This window comes from Haliotis asinina, chromosome 7 (assembly GCF_037392515.1).
Source record: "Haliotis asinina isolate JCU_RB_2024 chromosome 7, JCU_Hal_asi_v2, whole genome shotgun sequence".
NCBI classification, from domain to species: domain Eukaryota; kingdom Metazoa; phylum Mollusca; class Gastropoda; order Lepetellida; family Haliotidae; genus Haliotis; species Haliotis asinina.
This window is the reverse complement of record NC_090286.1, coordinates 30,443,091-30,470,934: the sequence shown is the minus strand read 5'-3', so window position 1 is coordinate 30,470,934 and position 27,844 is coordinate 30,443,091. Positions and strand designations below refer to the sequence as shown.

Here is a 27,844-nt window from a genome sequence, read left to right as displayed (position 1 = left end):
TTCATTGTACGAGGTGGACACCCAGCAAGTTGTATCTCAATAGAAGTTTGGTGTGCCATTTGGAGACCCAGTCATCTGTATCTCAGTTCAGGCTCATTGTACCAGGGGCAGACCCAGCAAGTTGTACCTCAGTTCTGGCTCATTGTACCAGGTGGACACCGAGCAAGTTATATGTCAGTTCAGGTTTATTGTACTAGGCTGACACACGGGTAGTTGTATCTCATTAGAAGTTTGGTGTACCAGATGTACACTCAGTCAGCTGTATCTTAGTTCAGGCTCATTGTACCATGTGCACACTCAGCAAGTTTTATCTCAGTAGAAGTTCGGTGTACCAGGTGAACGCTCAGTCAGCTGTATCTCATTTCAGGCTCAATGCACCAGATGGACACTAAGCAAGTTTTATTTCATTAGAAGTTTGGTGTACCATGTGGACAATGGCGTCTGAAAGAACTTAAAGTAACTCTCACTCACTCACTCACTCACTCACTCACTCCGCACTCACAAGGCAAACTCAGCATGGCATGTGTTAGAGTGAACAAGATGATGGCATATACGCAGGATTCTGGGTTTGGCATTTTCATAAATGAAGACAATTGGCAGGTTACATACAGGATCTTAATTATATAATTTAAGCCCAAACATTGCATATATTGTGAGTGAGTGAGTCTGATTTTACACAGTTTTCTGCAGTATGACTGCAGGACACCAGAAATGGGCTCCACACATTGTACCCATGTGGGGAATCAAACCTGGTCTTCAGAAAACAATAACCATTACACTATCCCACTGCCCCACAAGATAAGAGAACAGGCTTTTCACACTGGCCTACTGTATGTCACTGAAAAAAAACAAACTTCCATTGATTGTAAAACATTTATTTTAAAAAATACACATTTGCCTGTATTCCATTTACTCTTTCAGGTCTGTCCTGTCACTTGATGCAAACATACTATAATATGTACAAACCATTACGTCACTGATACATTTATAATGAACAAATAAGACATGAATCTCATTAGCATACATGAACTATATCTAAGGTAGCTGTAAGTATTATGGAAAGCTGTTCCAACATATACTGATAACTGTTTTTCAAAATAACCTACAATACTGCTATAAGTCCCACTGCCATCAGCATGGAAGGTTGGTCGCAACAAAGCACTGTGTTGCAAAGCAATGAATAAACACAATCCAATCTGGCTGAAGCACACTAACAACAGTCTGTTATACAGACCCTGAAACCAATATATCCGATGAGTGAGTGAGTTTAGTTTTATCCAGCAATATCATGCCGGGGGACACTAGAAAATGGGCTTCACATACCGTGTATACCCACGTATAATGCGACCCCGCGTATAATGCGATCCCCTCTACACCCTTTCAAAATCGAGGATAAATCATATACCCTGTGTATAATGCGACCACGGATGAAGCACATCACCGGCACCAATATAAAAGTGTTTTGTCATGCGTTGTTGTTTTTATACGAAACTTTCTGGAGTGTATTACTCCAAAATGACCTAAAATGAAGCACACATCCAGTAAATACGTGTTTGTCTTGCGTTGTTGTTTTTTCTACGAAGCTTTGTCAAGTGAATAACTCCAAAACAAGTCGCAAGGTCACATGTGCTGTAGGGACCATCTTCAGCAAACAAAATGTATTTTCGTTACTGGTTATATGTTTGTCTATTTTGCCGTGTATTTCAGTATAGGCATGTAACCATATACTTTTCTGAAGGAACAACGTGATTGCAGTGATTATTTAAGTTAAACACATAAAAATATGGAAGTAATATACTAAATACATAAAAGAAATATGAGACGATTCCGCTCGTGAAACACAGGAAGTGTTTGCTAACCATGTGCAGAGTTTATATTTCTAACTTGGAGAGCCAGCCAGCGAAACCTACGCCCCCACATTCCAGGTACGAAAAACTTGCATTATACGCAGGTATATACGGTATTGCACCCATGTGGGGAATTGAACCTGGGTCTTCGGTGTGACGAGTGAATGCTTTAACCACTAGGCTACCCCACATTATGAAAATGTCCTTTTTCTGGCAAACTTGTCCATTTGAATGCAAAGTCTGGAGTGAGCTTTAGACTTTCTCCTCAAAATAGAATAAAAAAATTTATTTACAAAATATTGGCTGGGTTTGTTCTACCAATACACAGCTGGATTCAATGAGCACCTTATCAGTTTCATGTAGACATGATTCTCATAACATCTACCTTTGAACAGACATTTCCTTCATAAACTTAACAGACAGGTGGTATTAATGTGATTTGCACATTAGCAAATTTTATCAATTTTTATGTACAAAGTAAGTGACAACCTCACCCACTGCATGTCACGCGCAAGATCAATCACACCCACCACCCTCTTCCACCCCCAACTCTGAATTTTTAAGTATAAATTTTTAATATTTGCATGTACAAAACTGATGATCCCCCTAGCTCATGTTTGCAATGTTGCTGACCCTACCTACCTCTCTAGGACAAAATGGGTGACCTCCGTTAAAATCATCATCACATCCCACCCCACCCCACCCCTTCTCGCACAACCCACCCCTAAGCTATAATATATCAACAGTCCCTACGCTTTGAAAACAACAGATGATTTCACAGGTGGCTTTTCAGATCCAGGGTAGAGAGATTCCAAAGATTAATTCTGATGACTAATTTCAGTTCATTTCAATGCGTTTGCTGCTTGTTTAAATGCCATACTCTGCAATACACCAGTTCTACATCGTTTCGATGTCAGGATGAAAGACAATAAATTTACTTCATGCAAGATCGGCCTGTTTCTTATATCACTGATATAATGGGGAAATTTAGTATATACAAATGTCTGACTTGTTTTTCTAAGGTTTAATGTGAAGTTTGTATATACAAAAACCTAGTTTCAACAATACTACCAACAAAAATTACAATTAATTACACAATTAATCATTGGTATTTTAACATTCAACAGAACTAGATTGTAGTGTTTGAAAAAAATGCAAAATTCTGATCTTTGGTTGGAAAAATTATAATTCTCCCATTGAAATTTCACAAACGCAATTTCTCAAATTATGAAGTGGATAGTTATATGAAATATTAGATGATGATTTTGTTATAAAAGTAAACCTAACTAATATTACGTTAAGACATATTTATAAAAAAAATATCTCACTGTTAAAGAGCACATCTGAAAAGGGGGACAACTCTTGTTTAAAACCACTTTAGATACTTTTCAGTTTTATGCAGTTAGTCTGAAAGTACTGCTTTCAAACCATTTAAGTATTTGTGAATGCAATATTTCTATGGGATCTTATTTTCACACATGTGAAATAAACTTAAGATGAAATCATACTTGATATGAGAGGAAAACATGAATTGACAGAAGTCAGTAACCTTTGGATAACCAAAGTGCATGGATATGTTACCAACAAATTAATGATTATTATCAGGATGATTTTCTATCATGAAACAGGATTATGACATCACTAAGGGAGTCAACTCCACATAGCGGGTTTGTGGATCCATAGAAAACTGTCACCATTGCCCCTTGGAGACACGTGTCTCCGAGGAATGGAAAAGGGAGACAATTTCTCAAACAAAAAACATCACATAAAATAGAAACTCTGCAAAATATCTTTAGACCTGTTGTATGAGCAATGGTCAGCTGAACTGTCACCCTGCAGATGTGCATAACAGGTTAAGTACAAGCAAGGATGATTGCACATTTTGAAGTCAGGATCACAAGCATAGGAACAAAATATTATGATACGCTGTACATCTAAACCATGTAACATATTCTGACATGTACCTTTTTTATCTTTGTAAATAAATATGTATTATCTATTTATAATTAGCAATATGCAACACATATTTTGTTACAATAGGAAACGAATGGTCTCTGTTTGTCAAAAACATATCACAGTCAACACTTATTTCAAAGAAATGAAACCTATGAACCTAATGCATTCATTTCTCTAAAATACTAAAAAACAAAATATATGATACATCTGAAAAGCACTGTTCTTACAAATTCAGATAAGGCCAGACCAATTTTACCTCTAGTTTGACATTAGACTTGTCATTAGAAAACCTAAAGGCAGGCGTGTAAAAATAAAATCACCAAAGTTATAACCTACATGAGTTTCCATTTGAAATCTATTTGTTTGTTGATTTCAGTTCATTCAATTCACACTGACTTCAAGAGCATTTCACTTATCTCACATCAACATTAGGACTTTATTTTTTGGGAGGGAAAATACATAAAAAACAACAACATATAAAAAAAAAAGAAATTTTGAAATGATTCTGGATTGTAATGACCATTTCATGCGCAAAGGATAATAATAATTTCATTCTCTTACAAAACGCACTCTTACAAAACCTACTGCAAGCACTGATAATATGTATCCACGATTTGAACCAGACTCATGCATAGCATACCAAAGACAGGTTTCAAACAAAGACATCAAAATGTCTGTATTGCAGTGATGATTAGAATACCTGGCAAATTTTTGATGGTGTGAGGTCTTCATCTGAAACTTGCCTCCTTTACTTATTGTGATTTTCTTTGTTGTTTACGGGGATACATCCATGCAATGTTTGTACATAAATCTGAAGTTTGGCAGCTCTTGACTGATTTTCTTTGGTAATATTGAAAACAAACTCCTTCATGCATCCTCTCAAAGAACATTTAACCAACATGCTTCATATTTCAGGGGTGTCCCAGTGAGACAGCAATGGCAGTGTGAAAGAACACTGACAAAAACTAATATCACCTAGATCCATACCTTTGCTTCCAAGCCCAACATTTTCATTGGCAATACATTAATTGCCCAATTAAAAATCCAAATCAATCCATTGTGGTCTCCTGTAAAGATGCTGGATAGAGATTCTCTCTGTGAAGCTGGGGCAATGATGGGGAATGACACATGTTGGCCATAACTGGCTTGAGAACATAATCATCACCATTATTATGACTGCTTAACTGCACAGACTAGTCCCATCTCGAGCTCATTTCATGGTTCATTGATCACAAGGCAAAAGGTAATGTCTGATTCTCTGCTGCTGTTTCTGCGGTGGAGTCTGATGTCAAAGTCACAACCTTTGCAGAAACTGCTGTACAGTCATGTACTCCTGTCAAATAGGATAAAATGACTATTACAAGCAAGTACAGACTGACACTTTGCCTCAGAAAATATAGAATTTTGATACAAAAACAAGATAAGTCTTTTCACATTGAAACTGAGTATTGCTAAGTAAACTCTCAAATCTCCAAGAAATTCTTCAGTCTTGGATATTGAATTAAAGGGCAGTACATAAATGGACATAATGTGACTCAGAGGCTCTGAGGCAGACTGTGAGTGAGTGAGTGAGTTAAAATAAGGTTTATGACGCACTCAACAATATTCTAGCTATATGGCAGTGGTCTGTAAATAGGCATGTCTGGACCAGACAATTGAGTGATCAACAGCATGAGCATTGATCTGAGTAAATGGGAGCTGATCACATGCGTCAGCTAAGTCAGTGAGCTTGACCACTCAATCCAGTAAGTCATCACTTAAGACAAGCATAGGCGTCCTTAAATCGCGGCAAGTGCTGAGGCAGATTGAAAAAGTACAACTACTAGATGTTGTACAGAGTAAAGTCATGGTTCACTGTCATTGCGGTTACCTGTAGGTTGGTGAAGAGGAAGGACCTAGATATGTACAGCTTCTTTTCCAGTTTGTCATACTTCCACAGATGCAGGACACGACCTACAGGAGAGACACATTTAATACAGCTGATATGGTGGAGCACACTACCGCATATATGCAATATATGTGGGGCACCTGAGCTCGGGGAGACAACTCATATATTATTTCCCAAGGAAACAACTCATGTATTAAAGTGCAGCATCTAACCAAAAGGAGTCAACTCAATACCTATGGAATGTCTGACCTAGGGGAGACAACTCATGAATACTTGTGGATCATTCAGTCAAAACGACTGTTCATAATTTATGGCTACGGGTGATGATGATGATTTTTATGAAGAAGCATGTACTATGTGTGTGACACGCCATCGATCAAGTTCCAGAGCCTGATTGTCTTGTGAAAGTAAATAATGTTTTCACTGTGACCGAGAAATGCTTTGACCAAAATGTTTGCCCTTCATTGGATCCTTCCAATCATACCTGGGACAGTCTGTGAGTAGCTCCCTTGATCATCAGCTATGAAAAAGTCCCCCTCTCCACAACTGATCTGATCATGTTTGAGTGAGTTTATTAGCAGATCCTCAAAAAGTGGCTTGAACAAAGCTGTTCCTGTAGAATTCCACTCTTCGGTGTGGAACACACAATTGCTTCGACGGATTGGGAAGAAATGGTTGTTTCCTGGTAAAACATACATCATAGTCACATGATGTTGATAATTATGTTGATAAAAACTAAACATGGTCATCAATATCCTCTGCCATAGTGTTCTGTTCCTGTTTGCTTCCTTTTTTTCTAACAGGACATTCATGTCCAGAAAACACATACCAAATTTGGTTTACCTATCCATAACAGTTACAGAGAAAATCTGTCCCTACGGGGGATACCTTGCATTAAGTCAAGAAATGTATGGAAAGGGCCATAAATTTCCTACCCATGTACTCAACCTCGCTCCAAAACCCATGGTGGAAAGTGTCCAATTAAGAATTGTTTTACTTGAGCCTTGACTAAACTATTTAGAAACAGATATTAAATTACCTCGGTTCCACAAAGTGACCTCTGCGATACGACTATTGTAGCCATGTGATTCAGCACGGGTGCTGGTTGTCCTGTAGATACTCACCCTTGGTTTAATAGTTTATGCATGGAGTCGGTTTTATTTGACATCCATGACTCATTTTATCAACATATTGTAATTAAGTAAACATAGCTGATATTGAACCACTGCTCCTTGAGACACAAATATGGTAAGTGTTTACAATAACCTTTCATGATTCTCTTCAGACAATTCTTAAGTATTCCAACTGTGCATCCTTTCTATTTTCTTACAGCTCACCCACACCTATTACTCAACTGGTTTTGTCCTGTACACACACAATTTTCAAAATTGATGATATCAACCTTTTGTTTGCATAGGGCCTTAATTAGTTTCTTAAATCTTAAATGTCATCAACCCAGCTAAGATCACATAACTGGGCTAGTAAAGTCAGAGTATCAGACCCATTTAAGGCATTCTGTTACCGGACCTGCACTATTTTGCACACTGGTGTTAAACTGACCCAGTACAGGCAGAGAACTCTGGCCTAGTACCCAGCTGTAACGGTTGCCTAATTGGCCCTTTACAGTGTGACCAGCACTGGCTCAGTTATATGTTTAATAGTGTATCTACACTTTGAAACAAGCTGATACTAAACAAAAATAATCTGAAGGAGAAAGGCAAAACAAAACAAAACAAGACACAAGTTTAGACGTATGAGTCTACTTCCTCCTGAACTGAACTTATGTTATTGAATTAGATATGCAAACAGGTCTTGCATGATCTGAAAACATGACATATATGATGAATGACCACATGTTTAAAATTTTCAAACTGCTCTTGTCTCAGTAAAAATTTATACTGCATGTTATTATTAAAAATTTAGCTCAACACTTCACTTGAGTAGCAAATGTAGTCTCTACAACTACAAGTGATTCAAAACAAAGATTTTTAAATTAAACAGTACCTGAAATCATTCCGTTGCTGTTATTGTCACAGGAATCATTCACCTGGCAGTCATAGTCGTCCAGTCTGCGGCGTTTACCTGCAATGTGGCTGTTGTTTACCTCGGCTATCATGCATCGTTGGTTGGCCATGTCACATCCTCCCTTCTTTCACGTTACCTCATCTAAACACAAACATCCAAAACCATCATACACTTTTAGGGCTCTTTGTGTCTTTATCTTAGCCAAAACCATGTATACTTTTATCACAGCTTCACAAACATTACATTATAATCACAGTTGTAGATCTTAAAAATATGACCCTCATCTATATACTCTTTCAGGGCCACACTCCCTCACCGCTCGTGCCCAACTATGGATGTGGTGGAAAGTGCTAATGGTCCTCCCTATAAAAGTTCAAGGATATTATAAAGAGATATAAACTACACCACCTACTACTTTGAGTCAAGGCCTTTGTGAGATCGGAGATCAGTATTTCAAAGACCCCCTATTCTGTTCTACATGAGCGCATCATGAATAACTTTGGTCCATTTATCTTGAATCAGTGGAGTACTCTAGTGTTTAGAGTATTCGCTTAAGAGTATTAAGACCTGGGTTCGATTCCTCATATGGATACAGTGTATGACGCCCATTTCTGGTGTCCCCACCATTATATTGCTGGGATATTGCTAAAATCTGTGTTTTATTAAACTCACAATCTTGGACCAAAGTTTCAACCAATCATGTATTTAGTAAAGTAGATGCAATGCTGTAATCAACCTGCGAGCCTGCCCTACCAGTAGGGGTGTCATGATGCAGGTGCCTCACCATACCATACGTATCTCGATACTGAGGTCACGATACGACATGTTTTGCGATACGCCATTTTCGACATTTTGTGCTTGACATGAAGCAATTACCTCAATGGTAAGTTGAGTGATGTTGAAACCATAGTTTACTAAATACCTGTAAACAACTACACCACTTCATTTCTGTGATAGGTAGAGATTTTTACAGAAAGGACAACTACGTATCAGCCAAGCAAATATAACACTGAGAAGTTTGATATTTCAATAATTTTGTATTCAGCAAAAACAAAGGAAAGATATACAAGATTCACGAGAGAGGTTACATGTCAATCTAAAGTAATGGTTCACAAATATAATGTAAACTCACCAAAGTCTTGATGTGAGAGTGAGGAACAGTTATGCAGAATGTAACACAGCGAGTGGTGACAGGCAGCGGTTATGTAGATCAAGCATTGATGGAGACTGGCAGATATGTACTCCAGTTAATCAACATCCGTGTCGACAACACAGAAACTTAAGCCTTCATATATACAGTCATTGATTCAAGGACTTTTGAGCAGTTACGACCATCGCAACTGACATAGAATTCTCTCAGTCAGCCTCGTGGTTATCTTTTTCAAAGGGAGGTAACTCTTGAGAACTACCTTCAAGGCCTGCTGATAAAATACTGACACCACTGAACATTTATGATATGAAATATGACCCATAATAACTATCACTTAAAACACTAAAGGTTGTGACCAAATAAAGTCACACCCACTTACCCATTCACTCACAAAGAGGCAGAGCTACCTTATCAAGTAATGTCACTCAAACTCATACACTGCTGCAACACAAGAGCATGTTTTAGTGCATGACCTTGAATTTGAATGTCAGTGATAAAGACCTCAAAAACATTCCCAAAGACTGGATTTAGCAGCGCAAAGAGAGGAATACAGTGCATGAGTGAGTGAACGAGTCTAGTTTTATGCCACTGTTAGCAATATTCCAGCAATATCACAACACGGGACACCAGAAGTGGGCTCCACATATTGTACCCATGTGGGGAATTGAACCCGGGTCTCTGGCACGTCAAGTGAATGCTGTAACCACTGTACTACCCCACCTCTCCCTCACCCCAACAGTAAAGCTGTGAGTCATCCGACAATCTAACCATTAACAGTACAGCTATACTCCACAACATCAACAGCTTGTCTATTTTCTTTCACCACAAACTCATTTGAAGAAATATATTGATCATGACCAGAATATATTTAATTAGACTTTACAATCTGTTGCCGACAAATACTTGTAAACATATGTTACAAAAACACAATTGTAAATTTTGCAATGACTGAAGACATGACTATCAGCTGCTTTCATGAATCCTGGTTAGCCCTGAAATAATGACATGATATTAGTCTATACTGTCAGCTGTTGATTACAGATAAAGTACACTGACCTAATTTCTGCAAGGCATTTCTTAACCTCTGTGATGCATTGATTCTATGCATGTCAGAGAAGTGGGGGGAGGGGACAGTGCACAGGCCTTTGTGTTGCTGCATATGTATCTCATGAAGCACATCACCAATCCCACGTAAACGTGATATAGCATAGTGTATCTCTGACATATGCAGAGAGTTCACTTGTTATGCTGAGGACCCAAGCCTCCTTTCACAAAGCTCTAAGGTAACTGGAAGTATTTACTAAGGTAACCTTAGTGCAATGTGAAAGAATGGGAGTTAAGTTTAACCTTAGTAAAGGTTGCTTTATGAACATGATGAAAGGCGCCCTGTAAAGTCATACATATCCTTAGATGTAGTCATACACTTGGATAGATGTAAAGTCATACAGATGGATAGATGTAAAGTCATACAGATGGATAGATGTAAAGTCATACATGGATAGATGTTAAGTCATACAGATGGATGATGTAAAGTCATACAGATCCATAGATGTAGTCATACACATGGATAGATGTAGTCATACACATGGATAGATGTTAAGTCATACAGATGGATGGATGTAAAGTTACACACATGGACAGATGTAAAGTCATACAGATCCGTAGATGTAAAGTCATGCCCATGGATAGATGTAAAGCAATACAAATGGAGGGATTCTGGTGTGTGTTTAAGGGTACATAAGGATAGATCACATACCCATGTCACGAACAGCATGATGAAATGTTGTCACACCAACTACAACTACGTCTCTTCAGATTGCAGCAACAAATATGGGCTTGGCATGTTGGAGTGAAACAATTACGCAACTGATCCAATTACAATATGGGAGTGACTTCCTCAACCACTGAGAGCTATTACGCTCCACACAGGGTTCATGTAATAACAGTACACATCAGACAGGTGCCATGAAGGACAGTGTATTTAGTGGTAGATGATCCTCCCCTGTCCACTTTGTCTCTGGGAATTCTTGTAGGATATTGGAAGCATTCCATCCCTAGGAAGGAATTGGTGGCACTCCATTCCTGAAAATTCTGGGGAAAGAGTTTTTGGCACTCCATCCCTATGAATTCTGGGTAGGAATTATTGGCGCTCCATCCTGTCAATTCTGGTGTGGAATTGGTGGCACTCCTTCCTAGGGAATTCTGTGGAGGAATTGCTGGCACTCCATCCTAGGGAATTCTGTGGAGGAATTGCTTGGCACTCCATCCTAAGGAATTCTAGGGTGGAATTGGCAGCACTACATCACAGAGAATTCTGTGGAGGAACTGCTGGCACTCCATCCTAGGGAATTCTGTGGAGGAATTGGTGACACTATATCCCAGGGAATTCTGTGGAGGAACTGCTGGCACTCCATCCTAGGGAATTCTGTAGGGGAATTGATGGATCATCCACCTGACGAAGGGGCAAGAATTAGCCTTGAAACGTCGTGTTAAAAGAATTAAAGAAGTTGTCATCCATAATAGTATCTTATATTACCTCACCAACTTCTAAACGCCTTTGAAGAATTTCGAATTGGTAGTACTTCATAACCAGGAATTCCAGGGAGAAATTGGTGTTGTTTCACTCCTGGGAATTCTCAGCGAAGGAGGTGGCCTTGAGGTTACTTGACATGTCCCGTTTATCCGAACCTCAGATATCCTTAAAACTTGCTTTCCGAACAAAAAAGCCTTAAAATGAATTCACAACACTGTAAACTCACTTACTTATTTGGAAATCCAGTTTTCGTAACTGAACAGTCAGTTTCACAGATAAAACATTAAATTATATGCATTTTTGTCTCATATATGTGGATGGCTGAGCACCTGTCAGTATGTTTACACATGAAAATCTTTGTAATTAGCAAGGTGACACTGAGTTAATTTTGAGGCATGTCAATTTGCCCGTCAATGATGACATGTTAATTGAAAAAGCACATACCTTTGGCGATAGCATGGGTATAACTGACTTTGCTTATTCTTATGGTTGGTTAACACGGTTTAAGTCTAGACGTAGTGTATCGAGCAGGAAATATGAAGGTGAATCAGCAAGTGCTTGTTGATGTTTTATCAATCAATAAAGATTACGTGTAAGGCCTATTATGTTTGTTTCTTTGTACATGTACATATGGTCCGTAGTTCAGATATCCGGAAATTTGTTTATCCAGACAATTTCAAGAAAAACACAAGAGCAGATAAAGGGGGCATGACTGCATGGGCTGTGGGCAGCACCTTGATGAGGTTTCGTGAAGACACTGAACAGCATTTCACTATATATAGTCTAAAGTCACAGATAGGGTCAGTAAAATGAACGGGTAAAGTTAGATGTCAAACAACACAAACAGCTGGTTTGCAAAATATACAGGTTCCAAGATGGACAAGAGAACTTCATTGTTCAGTATACGCCAATGTTATGGCAAATATATTTGCAGATCTGTAAACAATTAAATCTGGGCAGATGAGTGGTTGATTGCATGATCACTCACAATCACCAAGGGCACATAGTATAAATCACATCTTCATTCATCAGCCATAGTAATAAACAGATGTTACACTCTACTTATCCTGTCACAGAATCTGCTTGCGGGTTGTAACTAGTAAAATGAAAGGTTTTAAAATTCAAAATAATTCTTTGAAGCATCGTGATACAGTACCATATAATGTAACGTTGGTTGGTTTGTTGTTTAATGCCGCATTCAGCAATATTCCAGCTGTATGAAGGTGGTGGCTTTTAAATAATCAAATCTGGACCAGGTAATCCAGTAATCAAGAGCATGAGCGTTGATCTACACAAGTGGGATACAATGTGTCAAGCAAGTCAGTGAATCTGACCATTAGAACCCAATGCTTTTACGCTGAAGACCGATCCTAACCTAGGGTTATAATGTAATGTACTGATACAATAAAGAAAACCAAAAATGATAATTATTACACATAATGTTGGATACATAAATAAAAGATAAAATGTACCCCAAAAAAGTAATTTTCTTACAGGCATAAAACCTACCTTGGTTACGTTTATCATAATGCTCTGACATTCATTATGTCAACCATCTGTTTATGAGCTAGCCTCTTCAGCAAACCCATGCTTGCCATAAAAGCTATGCTTGTCGTAAGAAGCGAATAACAGGATCGGGTGGTCAGGCTTGCTGACTTGGTTGACATACATCACCAATTCCCATTGCGCAGGGTGATGCCCATGTTGTTGATCACTGGATTGTCTGGTCCAAATTTGATTATTTACAGACTGGCGCAATAAACTGGAATATTGCTGAGTGTGGCGTAAAACTAAACTCACTCACTCACTCACTCACTTGAGAGCTTCCCTGATAAAGCTGTCAACAGTCATGACAGCTTGAAGTTGAATAGCATAGAGTGCAATGTAAACTAAATTATAGATAACTGTATTATTTGGCTTTCTTGACCATGGGTTATGGCTACTTAGAAAATGTGTAATTTATGTCAGATTGCCCATTCCTCCTCCCACCCTCTCCCCCTCCGAAACATGTATAATTATCAGCTAAGAGAGAGATACACATAACATTCCCACCGCCTCACAAGAAGAGTGTTTACGATAAACAGCTCAGTTCCATCAATAACACATAGATATTTTTTGAATACTTCAAATTACTCAAAACAGTCATGATGCCAAAACAGAGAGAGTCACTTGTCATCCAATACTATGATTGCCATGGTTAAGCACGCTTCAAAACTTACCTCACTTTTCCTTGCATAGAGGAACAAAAAAGCTAAACAAGCCAATAAACATACAGAACAGTGTGACCCAGTTCAATCCTCTACACTAATGTCTAAAATAACCACACTCCATCAACATTGCTCTGCCATGCATGCAAAAGTTTACCCACCACAAACACAGACTACTCACATGAAGGCAGGTTAAAATCAAGTGCTGTTATACAGAACACTCACAGATTACCTTGGCCTAGAAACTAGTAACAAACATCAGTATATATAGTGCACGGGACGATGTTTGTGGACCTGTATCAAAAGACAAGTCCATGTTCAGTAGGGCATATTATGCCTCAGCTCAAGACTCTCTGATGTCCCCCGTCATGCATGAAATCTTAAATAATGGACTCCTGTGTGTGACCGAAATATTTCTGCACTGTCACTGACAGTCATAGTATATGCTGGCTGTTTACTTTCAGTGCTGACTGGGAAATGTAATTTTAGCATATAGCATATCTTCAGTGTGCTTATACATGTTGGGTTACACTTACAGGGCAAAAAAAGCACATGATTTTTAAAAATATATAACGTGTTCCAGAAAATAATGTAGGCTAAGATACAGTGGTATGTAAGTCCCTAAGTCTTTGCTGCTATTCATCCAGGGGAATACAGACTGTACTTTCTACTTGTTGGTTTATTTTTATTTACTGTCAGACATAAATGCAATGGATAAAAATATTGGAATAAATAGTATTTCATAAATGTGGCAAAATGATGTTTGTTTGGGTATTCCTCCCACACTGACATGCTACGATATACCACACTCCCCATAATAAATGCCCTGCTATCACAAAATAAAAATAATACACAGTAATGTATGAGTTCCCATATCGTGGTTACTAGGAATACAGATTGTACTTTGTACTAGTTGGTGTATTGATCAGTTGTATTTACCATCAAGGATTTCAGTATGAGGCTGAATGTAATGGAACAGCAGTGCTTCATGAATAGTGCCACACAACAAGCGCCCAACAGGGCACACTTGCAATATTAACATTTCATGACATACCATATTCCCTGTAATAAATGCCCTGACACTTTGAAAGAAAGCTGACAAGAGGGAAGCACCTAAGCTATAAAAGTTATGAAACTATCAGAGATTGGGCAGTCAAGGCGAGTGGAGACTAAGATTCAAATGCCAAAAAACTTTCCTATTATTTGTGGTGTGCAGAGGTCAACCAAAGATAGGCATTGCCAGGTAACTATATCTCTACTTTAAACTTCACCTCATAAATACTGCTTCTTTAAAGTTAATTTGATGAAGAATGATGACAATTTTTATGGCCATACAACTTCTTTTATTCAATGAAGTGACCTTTTGACATAGATTTTAATGTTAGCAAGAAAGTATCACTTGCTATGTTGAAACATTGGCTTCACAGAAAAAAAGAAGTATATCCATAAAAATTGTCATGATTCTTCACATAAATACTGGTGATTAACTTGTTCATTCATCAGGCTTCTTAAAAAACAGGATTAGAATTGTTGAAAAAATTAAACCTGTTACATAAATGAAAAACGTGAAGTCTTGATAGCCCCCCATGCTGTTGTTTATGATGAAGGCTGCAGTATATATGTTCACAGCAAAAAGCTTATACTTAACTCACTTTTACCTACAAAGACAACACATCACTGGAGTACCACCGTAAACGATGCTTACAACAAACATGCTTTTAACAAAATGGCAGATATATTGAATTGCGCTGGGTTTTTTTCACACTTGCTGTTGTTAATCGAAAATATGTAAGACAAGCCATGGTTTAAACAAACAAAAAATTAGTGGTCACATTCAGTTTGTTACATCTGTACTTACATGCATGCTCTTAACATTTTAACAATTCTTTATAAACAACAGTTTGTCCTGTCTGAAAGCACTGACCAGCATCCTTCTAGATTTCAGTTCCTGGTCCAAATTGTGCATATGTGTTGTTCGTAAAATTCCCAAGAAAATGTCATTTTTCCCTATTTGCTGTGAAACAGCTCTTCTCTATTTTTCAGTCAGGAAATAAACAACTTTACTATCATATGCAAACAGAATCAGAAAGCATTAAAATAATCATACCATTTAAAATATCGTTTATGCCAGGGGTACTACTATAAATGTACATGTCTGTAATTTCTCTAGTTTGGATAGCATTTATATAATGTCACGCTTTTCTCATGCATTTCTATGTATGAAGATTTATAAGTGATGTGCGCCAGAACATTTAGCTGTTGCCTTACCATCATTAAAACACAACCCATTAAAAACAATATTCTAACATCTTCCAATATTACAAAATACAACAAAAAAGTGAAACATAACTATAAAAAGCTGAACATACCATGCCACTTCAGACAAAGTACAGCCAGAGATATATTCGTCGAAGCATTCAGCTATTCCACGTCCACCACACTATAAACACAGCATATATCCCATCAAATTCTATTATTCCACTTTCATGATACCCAACAAACACAGTATATATACCACGCACAGAGCCATTGTAATCTTCTGCAGGTCAAGCATTTGAAATCCAGCTCTTGTTGACTGATCAATGAGGTAATAGCTGATCAATACGGACCCCAACTGGTCACATGGGTCATTGTCAGTTCAATGGCCAGCATAGACTATGTGTCTACTAAAGAGGTGATTACCTGGACAGTCTGAATAATCAATGTATGTCACAGCAGCTAGGAAGGTAACAGTCATACATGACAAGGCTTGAGAAAATAAATTTGTTTCTCATGACCTGCCTGACAAAAAAAATTGTTAAAACTGCCCTCCTCCATAATATTTTGAACTTTTGACCATTAGCATGATTAGGAACAAACCTTTTTAAGCTGATGTTGTATAATGTCTTTTAGCAGCATTTAGGAGTTGCGAGAGATGGTCAAGATATTTGATGGTTTTAAAGAATATAGAAGATTAATTTCATAAAACATCTTGGAAACTCTTTCAGCTTGTTTTGGGACCACACACTTGAAAAGGCTAAGGGTCACATTCAGTCAAAGTCAGTTGGGCTTTTCAACTGTTTTAAAAACATTCCTTCAGGGCCCTTATTCTCGAAACGTTCACAGCCCAATAAATTCTTAACTTTGATTGTAGCCAATGTCTTATGAATGGGCTTAAGAAGTTTGCTGGACTATGAACCATTCAAGAAGAGCTAGCCAGATTCACAGTGAATGGACACCCGGATAGGCACATATTATACGTATGAGTATTACCAAAAATGGACCTGATGAACTAAACCGTCACCCAGGACGATGTGCATGTGAGCGTATTTGTGACTGCTTGTACTAGCTCTGATTTAAGCTGCTGTTATAGTGCTAGCACAGAGATACCATGCTGCAGGTAAACACGAATACCCCACTCAGATACATTCTGCTGACTCAGTTATACATTTGTTGTCTGAGTGTACTGTCTATACTGTAATTAGAGATAGATGTATTCTTGTAAATAGGCAGTTAAATTTAGTCATTAACTATCATAACATATCTAGGAATTGTAGATATACCAATGTAAACTGTTCCAATTACATTGAAGAAGCTCTTGCCTTATAGAAAAAAGTTACATTAGCCATTTAATTGAATTACTTTGTAAAGTTGCTCTGATTCCATGAAAATTTACTCCCTCTCAATTGTATTGTGCATGGGCCAAAGGTCTACACACTGTACTAAAAGAAGAGTGAACTGACCAGTCCTTTTATCCATTAATGCTGAGCTCCAGGCAGGGACCAACAAGTACCATATTTTAACATGTTTTGGAATGACTGGGGATTAAACCCACAACCTTTCGCTCTCTTGGGGGCTCTAAGTCTAACCACTGCACAATGGAGGCAATGCCTTAAGCCTTGAAACTACCCTACCAGCTCTTAAGGAAAATTAAGGAAACCCATCGTGTGACCTTGCCAATGTCTCTTATTACACTGAAACAAATCTTGGAGGTCACATGGTACACTAAGGTGAAGTATACCTCTTTAGATTTGTAGACTGTTAAAAAATGACACAAAACACAAAATCTTCCCTCTCTAACCAGACAGTTTGGAAGATGGTGATGAGAAACAAAGTTAAATGTTGAATTGGCCTAAGCTTTTTACTTAAGCCACTGAGGCAGAAAATGATGGCATTACATACACAAATATAATTTGTAAAGTCCTCTCAATAACTTAGTGGTGGATTTGATTACATGCTTGACATTGGCGATTTATGACATGACAGCTGGCGATTGATTCAACTGTTTTTATCTGTTTGTCACTGAGCTGTTAAGTCTAGGTATATATTTTTTAGCTTTTGATGGTGTATTCTAAAACACACGTATGCCATTGTTGATTTTGATTACATAACAGCTGTCATCTAAACTAACTCTTTTTCTTTACAAAATTTATTTTAGTTTATCACCTTTCACACATACATAACAAAAATGGCCCCTTCTCTTAAAGTCACTATTTCACATTACACTTATAATGTATTTCTCTCAATAATGATCACTATCAACTGTCAGGGAAGCTGCCATATAATTGATTAAAAAAAATGGATGCATTTAGATTCCAATATCAAGTGGAGACACTACCCATCTCCATTTCAGTTGACGTAAACATAAGGACATAATTAACTTATTCTAATGTTTTCAGTTATTCATACATGATACCATGGGTTCAGACTAAATGGTCACATACGTGTCAGCTCTAAATATATTGTGAACAGTGCCACTGCCAGCTTGAACATCTGGATACAATGTTTTTGAAAGATTAAAATGGTCTGGTCCATAAAGAACACCACCCTACACTGAACATAAATATAGCAATACACATCTTTGACTACTGACTATGACGGGACGTCATTCAAAAATATACTGAACATATTTTATAGAATATTATCCGAGGCCATACCATGCAATGTTTTTTGATATATTATAAGCTATGTGTTAGGATGACTAATATCTTGTTAGCCACATATGTGAAATTTTGGACATGGCTTTGCTAAGGATTCCTTCAAAAGAAAATGGAAGCTTTTCAAACTTTTCAAATATTTTTTAGATACTTGCACTTTTTGTCTTGTCCTTTAGTACAAGCAAGTTGACCAAACATGCTCTGACACCAGAACACATCATCTACACCTAAATAATATGTGAGCCCCAACAAATATGCATGGTTATACACGTGGAAAAAACACTGTCTAACAATCACCTACCCAGGCCATGTTGTACTCACATCGTCACATAGTTGCCAAGCAGAGTTAGCTCCCTCCTTTAGTCACTGCAGTGTGGTTTTGTTGTTGCAAGATCAAGTCTTTCAAGGGCATTTTCAAGTGGAATGCAAAAAAAAAGCAAGACTTACGAATGTCAAATTCTTTATTGTGAATAACACAATGGAGTGCATGCTAATTGCTCCTTCATTAGGTGATTGTTAAGGGATTAACTAGGTGATATATATACATACAAGGAAAACGTTAATAAGGAATCCCTACCTCTGTTTATATGGTATCACTGTATCCCTGGTCTCCTTGTGTTTTCTTCTTTACCCCATCAATTCACCCAATATATATGTGTTGTTTCAATGACTTTTGTTGGCTTCATTTCTTCTGTTGCCTTTTGTCTTAGTCTTTCGAAATCTCACTCTGCACATTCTATAGCGATCGCTCAGTAAACAGTTCTTCTGTAGCATCTGGCAGCGATACAATAGACACTGGATTCCAACAGATCGGGACACCTTTTTCTTTTTTGAAACTCCTGCTAGTCTCTATGCAGAAAGAAATAGTGCCATGGGGAGTCCAATACATCATATCTTACCACCTATCATGTTTTTCTTCCTCAAAATCATTGCGCACAGAGAGAATTTGATCTGATCCTTGTTTGCCCAAATTGGTATCAGTTCATCGTTGCTGTTGTTTTGCACATCTACTCTGTGGGAAGTCTTGCAGGATTTCTGTATGTGCCATCTGAGAATGGAATCGGTTTTCTTTTCTGAAAGGCAAGACAAGCGGATTGTACTAAGAATGGAGAGACTGTTCTTGACCGCTTCTAGTGATTTTTTAAAAAACCTCTACGCAGCTCTTTTGGCGGCAATGATCTCTTCGAGGAGATCGACTTCCCTCGTTTGCTTTTCTTTGTTCCTTTTGTAGTCTTCTCGCATCGTCTCTAGACAACCCCATGCTTCCTTACACCATTCTTCTACACTGGCAGCATGCACAAACTCTTCCAGTCATCTTTCAAAAGCAACTCATTCGTTCGGGCGTGGCAACATATCTAGATTTGGACCTGGGGATGTTGCTACATCAGTCTATGTCTTCGAGATAATATAGTTCTCATACAGGGAGCTTTTGTATAGCTTCATCAGATCACAGTGGTTCTACTTCTAGTCTGGTAGCTGTAGCGGCCAAAATGTCTACTTGGAATAGAGGATATGTTTGGATCCAAAATTATCTGTAGCCCATTCAACTGTGTGATCCCATCAAGTATTGTCTTTGACATTGGCTTTGGTGTGTACTGGGATTCTGGATACTCTTCCTGTGCCTGTGTGAGCATACCAATCCACGAAGATAGTACCAAAAGAAATCATTCGAATTTGGAAATATTGGCTTGCATTTGCTCCATGGGTATTTCCCTCAGACATCCACTTTTCTAACAATATTCCAAATAGTGGATTGTCCATGTTATGTGTAGAGATTCCCATTGTGCCTTTGCAGCAGAATTGGTTTCTTCTGGATTCTTAGTACAGAGCTCCATATTGCAGATGGGGCATCTACGGCATATTGTATGTTTTTGGTTTGCAAGTAGCCCTCCTCTTGCTCGAAAGATTCACACGCTGCACTTGCTATGTTGGAAACTACAACAAATGCCATTCCTTTCTCTCCGATGGTGCACAACACAGTTCCTTTTCTATAGACACAGTCTTTTCGTCAAAGAAAGCCAAATACATAAATATTGTCCACAAATGTAGGCAGACCTTCCAGGGATTGGATATTTGTTTTGCCAAGACTGTAGTAAAGATAGTCTACATGGGCAATGACAGGCACATATTAATATTGATGAATAAATGCTGCGTCATCGAGTGAAAAAATCAAAGAACTTAAACTGGTGTCACCGTTTCTCATCACATTTGTGATATTTTATTCATAGGGACTGTCTCCAGCAGACATTGATTCACATATTGACCATGTGTATGTTTACATGCAATTTTTCAGATTTCAGTCAGCATAGAGGTTCCAACATTGAGGTTCACTTTAATAAGATTGGCTAATGAGTAAATGTAATCACCACTGATTTACATGACAGGTGGTAAATAATGAGTGAAAGTTATTCAACTGAGACAGTTGTGAATATCCCCACTGCGCCCACCAATATTATACTGTGTTTGAGAAACTCATCAGATACTGTTACCATTTGCTGTATCAAACTGAAAGATCGCATGACTTGAAATAGGTTTGTATCTATATACATACCAAGCGACCATATAATGAACAACAACCACTTCAGCATTTTTATGACAGTTCATTTATCAGGTCTGTGAATAATGTAGATAATTTTGCAAATGACATTTACTAAATATACGCATATACCACATGTCGAAGAAGGATAACAAATTACCTTCGTAATTAGGACGCAGTTCATAAGTAATTTGAGCTTCCCGCCGCAGGTGAACGTTCGATCTGTTTACACGGAAGCAGGAAGTGATCTTTTCATGTGTGCGCATGCGTGACACGCACCTGTGATGGTCGTCGCTTCCGGTTTGTGTGAGGTGGAGAAAATGATCTGAACCGGCGACAGGACACCAAATAATTCCGCATACGATCCTAGTGGTAATTCAGGTATTATGTTCTCTCACTGTATTACTTCTTGTTTTTAAAGTTGAAAAATAAAACTTCATGAATTGTGCCGTTAATACATTTTCGAGCCGGTTTACCAGCTGGGTACCAGCTAATATGTTGTCTGCTGTTAGTATTGAGAGAATATGCCTATTAGTCAGGTGCTATCTTTGTACATACCATTGTAATAGGTACAGCATTTTGAGACCGTAATGCCACAACCATAACACAGCTTACAGGTGTTATTCATGATACAAACATTTTGTCTTGATTTTGAGTTTTGATTTTTGTCCTGAATAAAGTTTCATGCCATTGAGTTAAAACACTTTAATATTTCGTAGAAACCAAAGAAACAAAACTGACAAATGCCGCAAAGAAAGTCAGAAAGCATAGAAAATGAAATCAGTGCTATCAGAGGAAAGAGATTTCCGCCTTTATGACTCCCATTTGTTTAATCTATGCCTAAAAAGATATGTTTTTTTTTTAATAAGAAAACAACCCAAACACTAAGCCTAAACCATTAAAGGTCACATGCAACGTAAAACACAACTTTGCAGATTCTGGTACCTTTAGGTATGCACTTACCGAAACAAATCATAAAAAATGCCAATTCAACCCATAAAGTTGAAAAAAAGCCCGCGAAATCGGAGTTCAAACGTTTCACTAAATTCCCCCCAGCGCTGGGGGGAAAACTGGTTTCAACAGCTGTGCTGCGCTGCGTCCATAACGCATGCGCAGTGAATGGGTTCGCGGAGCTTGAAACAGTATGCATGCCCAGCGTCTGAGGTCGTGAGCAGTAGTCTAATCTTGGTTGTGTACACAAACAAGTAAATAATCTACTCGTTACGGAAAACAACTTGTTGATTGTAGTAAGCAGTTTCTGTCACAGAGAAAGCTCAGTGTCTGGTTTATTCTCACCTATATGTCTGTCTGCCTGTCTGCTAAAAACAACATGCAATACACAGCTTCAACCATTGACCATGTGCAATTTGAACTTAACACCTATCAGACTATACGACGTAAAGAAAATAAGTTGATTTATGACTCGTGCATCCGAGTCCTGTCTCTGCCACATTATGTAATTAGGCACGTGTGATACACACGACATGTTTTTATGTCTGTGGGTTGCAAACAAACTACATTCATTTTTTTCGGATGACTGGATCTGACGGAAACTGATGCAAACTCTTGTCACTTTCAAGTCCTGCTTTGTACTTGGACGAATGACAGATTCCAGTCACGCAGTAGTTTACTATCTCTACTGACATGATTTTATTGGATCGAGCGCAAATTCAGAGAACATGTATTTTCCAAAACCAGCATCTCTATATACATTCTTCATGGATAATGACTTCTTTTAGTGTATATGATTTTGTTTGACAACGGCATATGAATCCATACTGAAACGACGCGTCAAGTACACAAAAAGAAGTTGTTATCCATAAAGAATCTTACTTTCTTGTGACTGGCTATACTTCTAAAATGCCCACCAAACAGATCATCTTTCTGTACTCACAATGAACTCTCAGCATATCAGCAAATGAAACAGCCAATCGGAAGCCGTCGTTACACTTGAGTGCATATCCACCCGCGCTGACTGGGTTCGGTCTCTCGAGTGCGTCGTTTCGGGGGAAGTAAGCCCAAGTACAAAATATTGCACTTTTGAATCGCGATTGTACGCTTATAATTGTGTTTATTTGGGTTTTTTTAAGCATCAATGTATATTATATGTCATGAATAAGTGATAAATGTGTTTTAATTATGTTTGATTTTTTGGTTGCATGTGACCTTTAAAATATTCATGGTAAATAGCATACCTATCAAGCATTAGTTCCATTTGGAACTCTTAACCTAAGAGATATATGTAGTGATGTGTGTGGATGTACATGTGGCACAGTGACCAGCATGTGACATAAGTTTGTCACTGTTTAAAAGGGCACTGATGTGGAGCAATTCTTGTTTCTCGCCAACAGTCTAATTATGAAACCAAGCTGCAATATGACCAGCACCTGCTCCCTTGACCATGACACACACAGGGACAGGGCTACTGTCCATGCCATTTTTTGGAAAAATCCCTGATATTCCTTCGCTTATTGTAATAATGTATTGCAACAGTGTAGTTTTTTTTTCTAATGCATGGATGGTATTGTGACTGATCCAAATTTAACCTATTTCTGTGGTTTTACCTCAATATTTAACCTTGTCGTGTAAAAATGTCTACAGGCACGTAGCAAGTTCGATAGATTGCAAATCTTTATATTTACTAAATATCTAAATAATTTAGGTAGTATTGAGGGTTGGCTCAGTTTTCATAGCAAACATTATGTGTAATTTGAGGGAGCTATGCCCCTGGTCTTATCATCTATGATAATAAAACCTACACATTGTTTGTCATCATTCACTTGATGGTCAGTCAATGAATTTATAACAGGTATAATAAGTGGTAACACCACTCAGATTACTCGATAAGGTTTCCCATTTGGCATTTCTCCTGTCTGGAGTAAATACACAACATTACTACGTCTGTAAAGAAAAATTTCGTTGGGAATGGCTGGAAAGAGCGCCCCCCTTGACCTAGCTTGATTTTTCAGTGATTTTTACAATTTGTCATTCTCATGTCTGTTTACCGTGTCAGCTGGCTTGTAAATCTGGATCGATGGTCATTTCAACTTTATTTACAGAGAATATACGTTAAAAACAAGGAAATGAGATACAAATGGTCTTTTTTCGGATATTAACAGTTATTTCGGACTAAATACGAAGTTTTCTTGTGAAGTGCTGGGATGGCTATCAAACGCCGTTTGACATCATCAGTGGAGAAACTGAAAGTGAAACAGCAGGGAAAAACGTAAGATCTTATACCCCGTGTATAATGCGATAACCCTTCCTGACCCCCTCATTCTAGGTACGAAAAACTTGCATTATACGCAGGTATATACGGTAAATTGAGGTCCGATGTGGTAAATGTATTACATGTTATGTAATATGTACATGTAAGAGATGCAAGAGGGTTTATCAGCTGCGTTACAAAAACAAACATTTATCAAAGAATTAAACAATAACACACTGATTGATCAATTGCCTTTATTTTCCACAGCGGATTTGTGAAAAGGCAATGTTTATGTGTGTAGATTACTACACCTTGCGAAGTGCAAGTGTAAAAACAGAATGGTGGACAGCATGCAATAAGTTGCCAGGTGTGACCAGTGAGACTATACATTAATGTGAAAAGTGAAACGATGCATCACTTTTTTGCATATTAGACTGTTGAAAGACCATGAGATAGAGCAGGATCAGCTGCAGATGAATGGCATATGGTTCTTTTGTTGTTTTTATGTGGATATTGATGGATGCATTCCTGAACAAGGTAGTAGTTTGGCATTGTGGCTATGACATTAGTCTGTTTTATATTTTATATTTGCATTTTTGTTTAAATTTATTTGTTGTGGCATTCAGCAGAATCTGCATTACAGACAACATACATAAGCGCACATATATGGCATGTGTGAAATATGATTCGGCAATCTATACAATGTTTGGATATACTGGACAAAATGAGTTAGCAATAATGGTATTTTTATGATAGATATTTCATCAGTGTGTCAATGAATAAAAAAACAGATAATTATTCAGAATTTTAAAATTTACATGTATCCTTAACTATTTTTGTCCAGTATATATCATTCGTGTTATAAATTCACTATAAGTATGAGTAGACCATGTGCTTTTATATTAACTTTCAAAATGACTTCATCTTTATCGATCAGTCTATACTTTAACTGTCATTTGCGCATTTGGGGGGTGCAGCAGAGCTCACGAACTGGTCACAAATTCTGGGATATCATCTGGGTACTCGGAGGGGAAAAACAGAAGGAATAACCAGTCCACGGAAATAGCTCTGGACAAGTGTCCCTTTAAGCATAAACTATTGGGACCATTCCATTTTGGTTAATATTATACTTGTGCAAAGTAACAAGCATTGCATGTGTCATCTTATGTGTTTTTGTAGACTGACGCTTAGTCTCCCTCTGTCACTCTCACACTCTCTTCTTCCCCCCCTCTCTCTCTACATACATACACACAAACACACACACATAGTAGGGAAAATAATGTGGTTCAGGAACTGTGAGACAGAAGAGTGCCCTTTCTACCCTGACACTTAGGGAAAACTGTTGCGTATTATTAGTCTGATAGTCATTTTAATAATAAACATACTCATGGAACAGACTAGGTTATGATAGCATGGTTATAGATTTAATGACTTATATTGTTGACATAGACTCTCTGACACCTGAATTGTGATACAGTTCATATTGTGCATGCATTCACTGATTCAGGGTATGATGAAATGGTTGTGCATACCCACAACATGTATGTACACCCATTGATGTGATGGGGTAGTCAAGTTGTGGAAGTGTCTGCCCATCATGCCTAAGTCACTGGTTCAGTTTGTCACATGGGTAGTACGTGAAGCCCTGGTAGGATGCTGCCATTGATCATGTTGATGCTTACCATCCTAACACTTCAGGAGAAATAGAAAACCCAACTACAGTGGAAGCTGTCTAAACCAGCACTCATCTAGTTTAATCTAGTTTAGACAATGTGCTGAATTGTAGAGCTGATGATGAATGTACAAATCACGGATGGGATTTTATGCTAGTGCTGACAACCTACTGGATTGGACAGATGCTGATTTTGACAGCTTGCATGTTGCTCATTTGTCCACAGTTAATACGATGGCTTCATAACATAACTCCTTACAAAATACATGACATTTATTCATTTATACATTGTCTGTAGACAGTGATGCTTCACCGTAGCATTTAATTAATTTAATAATAATCTTCGAATTGGTTCAAATCCCATGGACATGATCGAGGGTTTTATTTATGAAATGCTGCACAATTGTTGGCTATATGAGTCATTCACTGTGAGAACTAACATGTGGCACTCTGCCAAAAATTTACGTATAACCTGACTGTAAGACAAGAAGAAAAGATTTGTCAATAGAGAAGGTAGTATCAGTAGGTAGTATTGCCTTGAATAGTTTTACTATGTTATTGTTAATATATTACTATATAAGTGCCCTGTCATGCTTTAATAACTGTCTCCTGACGGATTTGAAGTCCAGCCTGAAAATATCAGTTATCCTTGTTTATGCTCAACATTCCTATTTTCGTCTGATTATTACAGATATTTTACAGACAAACAACATTGTAGAGGGATAAATAATCTTGAAAATCATTTCATATAGTTTTGAATTGTGTTTTCCATTCTGTTCACTTGATCTTTGACAACAATTTGTATATGGTTTTGATAAGCACACTTTGTCAATTTGCCCATTACCTAATTTCCTGATTACAGTAAATATGGTATGCAACTATCAGGCCTACCACACAAACGGTGAACAAATCATCAAAACTGAGCTCATATACACCAAAACTGAACTCATATTCACCAAAACAGAACACAAATCACCAGAAACTGCCACAATATCCTCAAAAAACAAACCCCCTGTAATGGAATACTGATCTTTTGAAATGGCAACAAAACTCTTGTATTAGCTACAACAGTGCCCAAGAACGGTTGCCAAGCGCACAAAGCGGCAGTCACAGCATCCAAAAACGGCAACCATAGCATCCTGAAACGGCATAAATATCATCAAAGATGGCAGCGAGAGGAGACGAACAGGCGGTAGTCAATAATGTTTTTCGTCACCACGAGTCTAATCTTGAAAATTTGATATCGGGACATAGTGCAATAACCCCCTATTGTATTAAGCTTCAAATCTATGTTCATACTTCAAGCGTCAGGCTTGCGATTCTGCATAATTTAGTCCCCCGTTCGACCGAAATTCTTGATGCTAAATACCTATAATCTATAAAATATACATTTGTTTCTTTTGTTTTTAGGTAAAGACATCTGCTTCACCATGTCTGCCTCAGCTATATATCTCCTTGATGTCAAGGGAAAGGTAATGCTATTGTTAATTATGCAAAACCCATGAAAATTCAATGTGTTCAAGAGTATAATAAGGATTTTTTCTGGTTTACTTTTGTTGAAAATGCCAAATTGAAGTCTTTAAAAGACCTTCAGCTTATTTTCAGAGCTCATGAAACTGACAATTACTTTTGTTTAATGATTTTAACACATTTTTGGTCTTTGTACAGACACATAAGGACTATTTAACTAACTGCTAATTCTGATATTTCAACGCCATTAAACTACCAAGTGATAAAAGTCAAGGTGGTTGCTGACATATCTTTGTTCATGAGTTCTTTTTACTTCTACACGTGAAGGTCCGGGTTACAGTATTGGCCTTCAGTAACCCATGCTTGTCATAGGTGGCAACTTAGGGATCGGGTTGTGAGGCTCGCTGACTCAGTTGACACGTCATCAGTTCCAAGT

At 37.8% G+C, this 27,844-nt stretch overlaps 2 protein-coding genes across 10 annotated transcripts in view; one reads left to right on the top strand and one right to left on the bottom strand.

Moving 5' to 3' along the window:
- Positions 1 to 859: 859 nt before the first annotated feature.
- On the bottom strand, positions 860 to 21,303 carry LOC137290352 (uncharacterized). Of its 6 annotated transcripts, none has more exons than XM_067821208.1 (5): positions 21,219 to 21,303; positions 7,696 to 7,857; positions 6,176 to 6,373; positions 5,674 to 5,756; positions 860 to 5,136 (listed from the first exon to the last, which is right to left on the bottom strand). In XM_067821208.1, exons 2-5 carry the CDS (start codon positions 7,823 to 7,825, stop codon positions 5,098 to 5,100), a joined length of 450 nt encoding a protein of 149 aa, XP_067677309.1. In that variant the 5' UTR covers positions 7,826 to 7,857; positions 21,219 to 21,303; the 3' UTR covers positions 860 to 5,097. The 6 variants fall into 6 exon arrangements, with proteins under 6 accessions (XP_067677309.1, XP_067677313.1, XP_067677315.1 ...); XM_067821212.1 differs by lacking the exon at positions 21,219 to 21,303 and adding an exon at positions 13,839 to 13,917; XM_067821214.1 differs by lacking the exon at positions 21,219 to 21,303 and adding an exon at positions 13,832 to 13,855.
- Positions 21,304 to 21,322: 19 nt separating this feature from the next.
- The window catches only part of LOC137290350 (AP-1 complex subunit mu-1), a 190,511-nt gene continuing 183,989 nt past the window's right edge, over positions 21,323 to 27,844 (top strand). For 2 of the 4 annotated variants that reach the window (XM_067821205.1, XM_067821207.1), the window contains exons 1-2: positions 21,342 to 21,439; positions 27,349 to 27,410. In XM_067821205.1, the coding sequence (XP_067677306.1) occupies positions 27,369 to 27,410 (42 nt within the window). In that variant the 5' untranslated portion in view covers positions 21,342 to 21,439; positions 27,349 to 27,368. Of the gene's footprint in view, positions 21,440 to 27,348; positions 27,411 to 27,844 lie in introns of all 4 variants that reach the window. The other 2 variants (XM_067821204.1, XM_067821206.1) reach the window with 2 other exon arrangements.